Here is a 12,725-nt window from a genome sequence, read left to right on the forward strand (position 1 = left end):
TTCTTTATTTTTATTTTATTTTATTTTGTTATTCTCCTTTTTATTTTTACTGTATTTTCTCATTTTTTAATTTTATGTTTGTCATAATTTTCATTGCATAAAAGATGAAAAAAAAAAAATGAATTTTACACCCCAGACCAGACAGAAACGCATTTGATATCCCCAAGCAAGTGTGTACACTAAGAAGAGGTTGTTTTGTAATGTGGGTGGAGCTGGGGGCTTAGTAGATGTCTGACTTGCTAGAGCTTGTTTTGTTTCGTGTTGTTACACTTACAAGATTTTTCATTTTTATTTTATGCTATTCTCATTTATATTTTTACTGTATTATTTCATTTTTTATTTTTGCAACCCAAAGAGAACAACTGAAATATCAACACTGATAAAATATTCTCTTGTATACTGCTATGATATGTGTGGTAATCATACTCAGAGTCAACAAAACTTGTAATGAAATACGTACAGTAAATCAAGCAAAGCAAAAAAAGAAACACACATACACGCACACACAAACTGTGTAGAGGCAGTCACATCACCATTGATGAAATGCCACATGTAGATGTAAAAACACACACACACACACACAGGCATACAAGTGAAGCTTCTGTAATGCTATGAGGTGAAATAAAACATCATTAATTCCAATAAAACAGAAAATGATCTATTACTTTTCAGTAGCGTTCTTAAAACGAATTTGCTTTGGACAGTTGTCATCGGGAAATGCCATATGTTCTACAGATGTAAACACAAGGTGTTTTGCACAAACACGGTTCCCGTGATAGTTTTTAATTACTGAACAAATTTAACTTTTGATAGATTGTACTAAGCTAGGCTTTCAAACAAGATTACCAAACTTATGGCTTATGTAACAATTAATAACCATCAATTATAATTAACAACCATTTACCAAAGAACTAACATTAACAACATCGAATATGACGTAAACAAATGAACTGGGAAACAGCTGTTATGCAATTTTGACGGATTTTACTGTAACATACAGTATGTTAGTTTACCCGTTTTAAATTTAAGTACAAAAATAAAAGTAATAATTCAGATAATATACTCAATTCTTATAGCAACTAAAAAATCATTCTCCTAATTCTTTCAGCAATAAGATCAATCAGCTGATTCTGAGAACATAAACATTATTTCAATGCAAATGGCAGATGATCGGTTTGTTATGCACATTACGACAATGATATAACATGATAATAATACAGTATACATGGATTCAGTAAGTAAAGTATCAGTTTCATTACCATTACCTTTATCTTAAATACAGCTGTAATAGCCTATCTGTCCTACACAATGAATACTGTGAGTGTAACACCTAGCCTAGGTCAATACAGTAGTTCACACATTCACTCACATTTTGTATTTCGTGTATAGCAATACAATACAGTAACAACTGATAAGAAAATTGCTATATAAAAATACATTAATGGTGATATGACCATGATAGGTTGTGGGTAAACACAGGTAGGCTACCTACCTACTGAACTGTGTCATTTACCAGAGAAAGGAAAAGAAGTTTTTCAAAGTATATTTATGCAATATATTTTGTGACAAATATGAGGAAAAAAGGTAGATAATTTCCTTTTGCCTAAGGTTTTCATTTTAAAGTCTGATGGTTGTAGTTTATAAGCATGTGGAGTATTGACAGTTAAGTGGTATTGACAAGGTTAGGTGAGTAAGGGTAAACAGTCCCCCTTGAACACCCCTAGATTTTTTCCTCGTCTTGATCCAGATTCACCATTATCTAACAGGCCCTTGGCTCTGTTAATCCAGGTAATGAAGATTACTGTAATAAATGTCCACTCTCTGGACTTAGAACATATTAGTATGTAATTTGAACCAATCCTCTCAAAAGGGCCTTTTTTATCTTTGTTTTGATGTAAGAGCTTTGCACTGATTTCTTGTTTATGCACATAAAGCAGGATTCAGACAATTTCTATGATGAAAAATTGAAGTATATTGGGGGAGACAGTTGTCTCCTGTGATGTAACATACAATGAAAGATGGAAATACAATTATTTCAAACAAATAATAAAGTCTCCCAAATAAAATTTATATTTCTATATACAGTTACCAACCTTCTTGAAGCAGTCAAAAGAGTTGCGATACATAAGTTCACCAATATATGAGCCAGAACGTTGATTCTGCATTCTTGTCTTTACAAGATCAATGGGGTAAACAGCAGTAGCACCAACAGCTGAAAGAGAATTAACATATTTTAAATATGACCAAATCAAGCATAAGTTTTATTTACTAATATGGGTATCATACAGTCATGAATACATCAATATAGTATATGTATTTCAGCAATTCTTAACCATAACATTTACAATAAAATTCTCTCTATTACATGATTTCTTGCATTCAGCCAGAAAGGGGACTTCAGACTAAAACTCCTGAAGACCTCCCTTCCCCCCCTTTACAGAAAGGAACTGTCCTCAGTGAAGGGAAATTTACCAATTTACTGGGCTGCCTTAGTGACGAAACATAATGGATGATAGTAGGCCTGCCCATCACAGGCACTAACTAAATCAAGGCTATCAATTTGTTAACAGGCCCAAACATAGATGCTGACAAACATCAGGACCATTTACAACAGCAATTCCTTAACCTGTCCTACCTACAACATAATTACAAGGAGCAGAATACCTTCTGCTTTACATGACATTCATGGTAGCAACTCAAGGTAATAGCCAAGGCACCTTTCAGTCCCATTCTTGAATCCAAGGCAGCACATGAGTGCTTGTCATGTGAGGCTCCTGAGTATTTATACAGTAATAATTACACCTGAAACTCATGGCTGAAGTATATCCAGAACACCTTATACTGCTGTGCCAAGTTCTTGAGAGGAGTGCAGCAGTAGAATTCTGACATGCTCACTTATCTAACATCTCCCATCAACACAATGATCAGTTGTCTCACCTACTATGCCACCACTCTCAAAGCAATGATCAATGGTTGTTTCAATATTTCACTGTTATCTATGCAGCCATCTCTTCAAACTCTTAGATTCAATGCATGGCCACAAGGTACCTCACAATTTGTGGAAGCTTGCTCACAGTCCCCCTCAATGTTGTTTTTGACAAGGAGAGAATAGTGGTACAGTTTGCCCTGCTTTGGCCACGTACTTGCCTTTAAAAAAGCCACCACTTATCAAACTACATAGGGTAACCCCCAAACCACAAGTGTGGTGCCAGGCACAACACAGTCCTTTGTATGAAGGTACTACTGAATTCCAATGCTTTAAATGTCATGGAACATCATACTGTTACAGCACCAGCACAGCACGAAATCTTTTCCAGCTAGTTCCAGATATTTAGAGCAAGTCCAAAGCCCTCCAATAATAAACCATTTACAGTACAATCATAATTGCAGAAAGGAATGAAAAGGCATTCAATCCTATTGCTTTGTCATTGTAAGCATTTTGTTACACAGGTAATATGACTTGAAAATAAGGGCATTTTTAGATAGTGAGACTCAGCAAAAATCTGCATGACTATGCATTGTATCAGTTGAAACTACAACCAAGTAAGTGCAGGCAAGTTGGCGACCTTTATGAATGAAGAAGAAACTCATACATTTGATATTGTACAGTTACATGTCAATGTTGGAAGTATTCCAAATATTAAAAATATATATTATATATTATATATATATATATATATATATATATATATATATATATATATATATATATATATATATATATATATATATATATATATATATATATATATATATATATATATATATATATATATATATATATATATATATATATATATATAAACTAGATATATATATATATTATATATACCATATATATTCATATATATATATAAACTAGACTTTTATTAGTATTCATGGCATTAACTGAAAATGGTCATATGAGTATCTATAACAAGTTTTGGGTTATGGACAGGAATCCTGTTGTATCGAGCTGGAAAGAGTTTCCATCACTTCAATGGCCCAATGATGAATGGTGGCAACTTTAATCTCAGCTCAGCTCAGAAAGTGGACACCTCAGGGAGATCAGTATTGTTCTTGACTTGGTGGGGGGATGTCTTGCTCCTCTCTCCCATGATGTCTTTTTATTTATTTGCTCATAAATATACCCAGGGATTGCTGTTGGTTTTAGTTCTTATCCTTTATGTTATGATGTCAGTTATAATTGTAATTTTGCAATGAAATATTAGAAAAAACATGTATACCTCTAAAAAAGTTACTGCATCTCCCGATCTCAGTAAATTTACATAAATATTTTACAACAAATATACTCAGAATTTGTTATTAATTTTAGTTCTTATCTACTATGATATTGTGTGAACTGTAATTATAATTTTACAAAATAAAATAAAATAAATTATTAGAAAAGACATGTATAACTTGGTAAAATTTACAAGTGTTTTGTAAAAGAGGCCCCACACAGGGTTGTAAACATTCACTTTCAACTTCCGTAGAAGGTGGGGAAAATTTTTTGGAATTTTTTTCTTACACCATATGCATTTGCATATCTTCTTACACCATGTGCATCTACATATCTTCTGCTTTCCACTAATGTGTTTTTTCTTAAATTAGCCACCCTTAAAGTTTGCCCAGTCTGGGGGCATGCATGATATATAATTAGCCCATCCCTTAAGGGTTCAAAGGCAGATAATTGGTGTCAGACAGGCAAGTGGAGGGGCATCATCCTTTCACCTATGAGTAAACCAGTTATTTCTCCTTCAGCAACAGGGACTACACAGGGATAGTTAAAGTATGAATATGATAAAAGGCTCATGTTCACATATCAATGAAAAAAAAAATGATCAAAATTTTGAATCTGTTCCTACATGAATACTGTACAAACAACTTATTTATATACGAGAATTACTTCTAAAGGAGAGCTGTCTGAGGGAAATAACCTTTTGAATCTAAGAGATCTTACATGAGGATCACTATTATGTTTGTTGTGGTAGTCAGGAATCCTCCTTGAGAACTCTTATTTCCCACCTGGTACTTGAATTAAATAAAGCATAAATCACACATAAATAATTAGTTGGCATTATTTCAGTGTGCAGGTGGCTTGACAGTTGACCAAGGAATTTTATGATGGAAGATTCAGTTCATCCCACATTTCCCCATCCCAGTACATCTCACAGTGATGTTGGCCACAGGCACCATGACCCACTGTTGGGCATAAAAAAAAGTCACTGACAGAGGAGGAAATGTCATGACATGTAAAATTTTTGAAAGGAAGCTAGTGAAGTTGCAGACTCTGATTAAGTAAATTATGAAAATGACAAGGACAATGATATATCACATGGCTCAGGGGTTTGGATGATGATACTGATGATCATCCATATCAGAAAGATCGATGAAGTGATGCTATAAGTGATAAAAGCATGCAGAATGAAGAAGATGCATTTTGTGATAAAGTAAAGATTAATGGGAAGAAGGCCATTTTGCCTATGTGATATGTACTTGAGTTCATGTTTGCTGAGTAGTGGTGTTGGTGATGTCGGGATGGGTGGAACATAGGCAAGATGATGGTTGGTCTGATGATAGCAATTTTAAATCCACTGAGTATGTATTTACTGGGATAGAAAGAGTGACACATGACTAGATTGAGTGATGACAGTGAAGAATTAAGCTATTTTAGGAATTTTGGGGATGATAAAATAGTGCAAGCAATAGCTGTTGGAATTACCTGTATATGGAGAGCATACTGTTAAGTGAGCTCAAGGCTCAGGTAAATGAGAGCATGTAAGGATGTGAGTCTGAGAGAAATGATAGGGCACCTTGCAGTTATATTACTAATGCCTAATGTATCATAACATCATTTAGGGAAGATTTTCCAACTAGCATGTTTATTCATGCTCCAGTATTCCCAAAACTTATGCCCAGTGACTGGTACCTAGCCATTTATAGATTCTGCATTGTAAGGGCAATAACTGGATACCCCCATTTCAAAGACAGACAATGGAAAATAGGGAAGTCTATGATGGTGATGATACAGAAAAGTTTTTGAAGACACTGTTTTTCTAACAGTTTCAAAAACTTGTGATTGATGAGAGACTCATTTTATTCAATCAGAAAATTCTTAGATCTTTGAGGCATTGTTTTGGTATAAAAATAAGTTGCCTGTGATTGCACGATTCACTTCATGGACATTGTGTATACAGGGACAGTTGTAGATATTCCTGTTAATGACCCCTCCCCCCACCAGGCCACCCAGGAGCAGAGTTGAAGACACTTATGGCTCCTTATCTGGTCAACGCTTATATTCTGTACACTGACAATTTTCACTCCAGCCAGATCTAAACAAATTTCTCCACCAAAATAATGCCTGAATTGTTGGGACCATTCATGAAAATAGAATGGTCATGTCTACCTTTACCACTAAGTGGAAGGACAGACAAGAATTTAATTTGTTGACATTACATATTGGTCAGTTAGCCCCAAAAGAGACTCAGACAGGGAATCTAATCAAGAAGCCCATTACAGTATTATTAATGACTATGTGAAAAAAATGAGGCTTGTACATAAGTCACATTTGCAGTTGGGACCATTTAGAGCATAAGAACAATAAAGCTGTAGTACAAAAATGGATTTCTCCCACTTACAGATTTCCACTGAATGCTTATAATGGGTATAAGCATAAAATTGCAATGTCCATCTTTGGACAGAGTTAGATTGCAGTTGCATAAGAACAGTTATGGTAGGTCTATATCTTTGGTAGGTCTAGATCTTTGTGTTTTATGGTAGGTCTAGAATCTAGATCTTGTGTTCGACCCCATTGTCCCATGGTTATTCTACCGATTCGTCCAAGCCAGATAACTGATCGTGATCTGTAGTGAGTGCTGCCATTGTGCCTGCAGCAGTCACTAGGAGCCCTGAGTCTTCACTCAGCCTTTGATCACCGATGGTCCAAGTTTTGTTTTTGACAAGGCCACTGTTATGTCCATGCCCAGGCTTTTGTGGCTTTTATGGACTGCCTTTCAAGCTTAGACTAAGTGTGCCAGATAATCGCATTCACCCATTAGTCTGGTCCATCAGTTTCCACAGTCATCAAGGCCATGCAAGGCGTTATCGAGTTCCACGAAACATCAACAAGTCCGCATGGCTGGCAATGAGTCTGCATGGGCGTCAGCAATTTCGCATGAGGTGTTAGTGAGCCAGCACAGATGTCAGCGAGTCTGCACGGGCATCAGCAAGTCAGCATGGGAGTCAGTGAGTCCATCTGGGTGTTAGCAAGTCTGCATGAGGCATCTGCAAGCGAGGCGTCATTGAGTCCACATGAGACATCAGTGAGTCTGTGGAAGGTGTCAGTGAGTCCATACAGTGAGATAGCTTTTGACTTTCAAGTTTCTGCCACATGGATTATGAGAACTTTAGCACCTGGTCTTGTGAGAACATCTGGTACTGGGGATACTTTTGTCCCTGACAAAGAGGACTCTTATAGACCTGGCTCTTCCTGACAGCATTCTCCTTCACCTCTTATTCAGGAAGAGAAGCATTTAGTCTATCCCCTCAGTTTTAAGGAATAGGTTCAGTTGTGCTTAGACAGCTATCCGCAGTTCTTCCTCTAAGCTATCAGTTTCTGTGCTTGGGAGACTTGACTTAATGGCAAATGTTTGGCCAATGAGAATCTCCTTTTTGAAGTCCTCTCTCGTCTCCCTTGCTGTCTGCTAGAAAGACTATTGTGTATCAAGCAGGGGATTTCCCCCCCCCCCTTTTCTCCTGATCCAGCAGTTTTTGTTCATGTTTCTCAGCCAAGAGAGGTGCAACTGTGTATGCTACGCGGCATTTCTCGATTCAAGAGGCTGAGAATATGTATAAAACTTGGCTAACACCATCGAAGCTATACCCTTTAGGGAATCATGCTGAACAATGTTACCTGTGTTTGAAGGAGTTTGGTGGACTTCTTCCTCCTTGGGCAAGGGATCCTCTGATAAGCCCTAAGGGTTTTTGCTTCCTTAGCAAGGCAATTCTGGATGTGACAGGTGAACTGGCACATGTCACTAGCAACCTCAAATTCACATGGAGAGAGAGTAGCTATGCTCTAGCTGGTTCCTTCAGTCTCCCTCCTTAGCAGGCATTCACCGGTTTCAGCTCATCCTTTTGGGAATTAGACAACGAGCTATCCATTTCTATAGCTGCAGAGACAGAGAATACCGAAATAGTACTTTTCTCCACATTTTCCAGGCCACTAAAAGGAAGTATCCTATAAACACACTGGGCAATTCTACATCTTTTCCCCGGTCTTCCTTTCCAAGCTCAGGAAAGATGTGTCCTTTTGGCAGCAAGGATCCAGATTTCATTCTGCCAAAGGTGGATGTGCAGTTCCTCCACTAATATCAAGAATCCTAAGTCTGATTAGCTCTTTGAGCCCCTGGCCTGTGGGTGCAGGTTGGGCAACTTCACTCAGATGTGGGAACACTTAGTTGTAGACGCCCTGGTTAAGGAAGTTCTTCTGGATGGTTATTGCATTCCTTTCAGGAATTCACTGCCTCTTCAACCAGCTCTTAACCTTACAGTCATAGAGCAACCTAGAGAAGAGATAGGTATTTAGCCAGGAAGCCTTTTTTCCATAAGAGAAAGCAGCATTAGAGGAAGTACCAGCTATTTTGCTAGGCTTTTTGCAACAGGCTATTCCTAGTGCCAGGCAATGGGAGGTCAGAGGACAATCTTGACATGGTTCAACCTCTGAGTCCATCTTTTCCCTTTTTTCCATGGAGTCAACCTCCACGGTTCTTAGCCGCCATGGGGAAAGGTACATGGATGTTTACAGTGGACATGAAAGATGCATACTTTCATGTCACGATTCACCAACTTTCAAGGTAGCTCATACACTGTGTCTTTGGGGAAAGAGATATCAATGTCGAGCTTTGTTTTGGGCTGAATTCCATGCCCCAAGTTTTCAAAAGGGTGCTATCCCCTTTATGAATGTTTCACTTATTGGGAGTAAAGATACTTCTGTACGTGGACTACTGGATTATCTTTGTGAAGCCCAAGGGGATGGCCTGAGGGCAAGAGAGCCTATACTGGGCTTGGCAAAAGGCCTAGGCTTACTCAAAAATGTTGCAAGTCATCTCTGGAACTTACACAAACAGTGACCTATTTGGGCGTGGTGACTGACTCTGTTCTGCTTCAGGTTTTCTGACACGATCTCAAGTAGAAAATCTGTTATTAATCATGAGAGAATTCTCCTCCTAAGGGAGCATGCCCGCAAATGCTGGTTGTATTGCTTAGGCCACATGTCTTCTCTGGAGAAGGTAGTTCCAAGTGCTCATCTTTGGATGATACCTCTTCAGTTGCACTTGAGAGGCACTGGCATGAAGAGAGACTCAGCCAGACCATGAGTTGGAGCCATGGAGCCAAGAATTGCTCCTTTCCCTTCATTGGTGGATATCCATACTATTGCTTCTGGCAGGACAGCCCCTAGAGTCCCTGAACCCAGACCTCTCACTGTATTCAGTTACCTCGGATGAGGATGAGGGCGTGCTTATTGGGAACCAAGTCACTTCAGGGGTATGGTCACCAGTAGAAGCGAGTTTTCACATTAACTGCAATGAGTTGTTGGCTATCTGGAAAGGATTTAAGTAATTTCTGTCTTTTCAGATGTGTCTTCTCAGGCTCATATAAGAAGGCAGGGGGCATGAATTTGGAAACCTTAATAGCCATCACCAGGATTTTAGCCTCTGGACAGTGGAGAGGAATATTGTCCATATGACCCAGTTGGTTCCTGGTTGACTGTATGTTTGGTGGACATGTTAAGTTGCCCAGGACAGGTACTCTCCCTGTACAGTAGTTTGCGAGGCGATTTGGAGAGTGTTCGGCCAGCTCCTCGTTGATCTCTTTGCAATGAAGCTGAATCATTATCTCCAGCTGTATGTCTACTCAGTTCTGGGCCGTCAAGCCTGGGCTGTAGACATTATGGATCAAGATTGGAAAACCCTATTCGTGTATGCCTTCCCTATGTTTCCGTTGTTGAAGGGGGTACTCCAGGGATGAGGACTACTGGGAACACCACCATGTTTTCTAATCACTCTTTGGTGCCTGAGGAGGCATTGGTTTCCAGTCCTTCCAGATATCAGTAGAGTTCCTAGGCAATTACCTTCATAGACAAATCTGCTTCGTCAGACGGGGACAGGAAAGCTTCACTGAAATATCGAAATGCTTCGTCTAACCACATGGAAATTGTTGTCTAGATCCTTAGCTCCAGAGACTTTTATAAGTCTTCTAGGGACTCTTTCCTAATGACAACAGGAAAGTCCATTAATTTCTTGTTCAGTACTATGGGAGCTTTACAGATTATGGTGCAAGTCCAGGGGCACTTCGTGTCTTCGCACCAACATAATGAAGTGGCTACAGATACCACAGGTTTGTCTATTTCCTCCATCAAGGCTATAAATCCATGCTGGCTTATGTATTATGGCATTCTGGATTGGGTATTTCAAAGAGAATGACTTAAGCAAAACTGTTCACTCTTTTCAGCTGGACTGCTGAAGGTTCTGCTAAAGCAGCTTTTATGGAACCTAGTCGTGGCTTAACACACCTTAGCGGCCCTCCCTTTGAACCCCAGAGAGACACTTCTCACAGGGCTCTTTCTAAGAACACTTTTTCTGGTGGCCATGGCTTTAGCCAAAAGAGTAAGTAGTTACAAGTGATATACTGTAATCATTAGTAGGGTGTTCATGTACTGGAGCAAAACTATCTTTTTTTTTTTTTGTATCCTATCGTGCTAAGAATGATGTCAAGACCAAAGCTCTTCCAAGAGTTTCCTCTATCCTCACTTTAGACACTCTGACTCCTGAGGAAGAAGAGCTTCTTTGATGCCTTGTTAGGGCTATAGGGATTTATACATCCTATCTTAACCATGAAGGAAAGCAGTGTAGGAACCTATTTGCACCAAGAAAAATCCTTAGGTTCCTAGTTCTTAGAATGCCATGGTTTTATTTATTAATCCTTAATCCTGAAAGCAAACCATGCATTGTCTCCAGAGGATTTTCCCCTTTTGAAGGTGAAACTGCACAATGTCAGAGCATTTCTCTCTAGACTGTCAAGTCTTGGCGGCACATTGGAGGTGTAACTGTGTTTACTTTTAACTACTTGAGGGCCATCTAGATCCAGTAGGAAGACTACCGCACACTAGCACCTATAGTTTCAGCGGGGGAGGTTTCTTCTAGTCTTCCCCTTATGTGTTACGAACAGGTGTAGGTTTTCACGATTGACCCCCATCCTGGATAAGCAAGGAACCTTGTGTATCAGAGTTTGTATGTGGTAATATCATACTCTACTTTTGATCTGACTGTGGTATTATGCTTAGTTGTACAGTATTTGCTTTGTTTCTCTTAGGTAGGAGCAAACAAAGTTCATCAGAGTAAATAATGCTGAACTTATGTTGCAGAGCTATTGCTCCTTACTGAAGAAAGCTACCTGGAGCTGATTAAGAACCACCTTTGCAGGCAAAATTGGCAGTGTTGTTTTGGTTTTGAGGTGCCACAGCAACTCAGTTAGGTTAGGTGGTAACTCTTTAGAAATCATTTTCAGTTATGGTTTTAGCTCCCATCAGCTATGCAGGCCTGAGGCACAGTGGCCAAACTCGCCATTCTACATTGCACAATCTCAACCAATGGCTATATTCAGATCCATGTTCCACCTCTTTCCAGTAGTGGACCTCACCTGATAAAGATCCTCATCTGACAAGTACTTGCCATGGGATCATATTCATCAAGTAAGCAGAAATAAGGATATTTCTAATAACTGATAATTTGGTTATAGGGAAATCTCTTACCCTTCTCCACCACTCAATGTTGGAGTCAGCAAATGATAGAGGTAAGTTTCACCTCAAAAATAATGATTCTTTTTTCTCACATATGGCTAGAAATATCTGACCTTCATATAATTTCCCTAGGATATGACACTCAAATGGGTTGATTTTTATGATTCACAGCCTATACAGCATTATGTTCCTTCCTAAAGTACCCTTCAGATTTGCCGTTACCAACTTCTTAGTTTAGATATAATTCTCAGGATTTCTACCTAAGTTCCAGGAGCTCCTGCTGTATCATTCATCCCATCTAAATCATTTGGGGATTATTAATGGCTCAGTCCTTCCAACTTAAATTGTAATTCAAATTTCTAAAAAACCTAATTGAGTTTTTTCATACAAACCCATTACTTTCAATCAAAGCTCATGACTCCCATCCCCAATGGATTTCTCACTCCTAATTGTTGAAACTACATAAAATGTGAGGGTTATTGCTGCCAAAGGCTTCAGGATCTATGAGGCACAAGCAGAATACTGTTCACCAGCAAACAATTTTCTACTGAATTGGAATTAAAGTGTCTAGGATTCGTGAAGGGCACGAATGTGGGCTAATTACAGGGACTGAGTTTGCTTGAAAAATCTTGTATCCATAAAACTGCATTTTCTAATTTACAAAACCATAAGAACTAACTGTAGTGATACACTGAAAGAATAAAAACAACATTCAAGCTACTGACCACCAGCAAATGAGCCAAGAGTGAACCTATAAGCCTGCTCTAATATCTGGATAAACACAGATCGCTGCTCAGGACTATGGACGGCTTTGATATCAGTTAGTTTGCGTGTGATCACTTTCATATACTGCTCTGGTGTTAAGGCCTCCAGGTCACTGTACACTATTTTCCTGAAGAATAAAAAATGAGTCGTTGACGAATAAAACACAGTTTCCACAAGA

At 38.6% G+C, this 12,725-nt stretch overlaps 1 protein-coding gene across 3 annotated transcripts in view; it reads right to left on the reverse strand.

Annotated features, from left to right (window-relative positions):
* aralar1 (calcium-binding mitochondrial carrier protein aralar1) overlaps positions 1-12,725 on the reverse strand; it is a 335,053-nt gene that overhangs the window by 100,050 nt on the left and 222,278 nt on the right. For all 3 annotated transcript variants that reach the window (XM_067105476.1, XM_067105478.1, XM_067105477.1), the window contains 2 exons: positions 12,508-12,674; positions 2,094-2,212 (listed from right to left, as the gene is read on the reverse strand). In XM_067105476.1, the coding sequence (XP_066961577.1) occupies positions 2,094-2,212; positions 12,508-12,674 (286 nt within the window). The remainder of the gene's footprint in view (positions 1-2,093; positions 2,213-12,507; positions 12,675-12,725) is intronic.

The sequence above is a fragment of the Macrobrachium rosenbergii genome, chromosome 6, assembly GCF_040412425.1.
Source record: "Macrobrachium rosenbergii isolate ZJJX-2024 chromosome 6, ASM4041242v1, whole genome shotgun sequence".
In the NCBI taxonomy this organism is placed as follows: Eukaryota; Metazoa; Arthropoda; class Malacostraca; order Decapoda; family Palaemonidae; genus Macrobrachium; species Macrobrachium rosenbergii.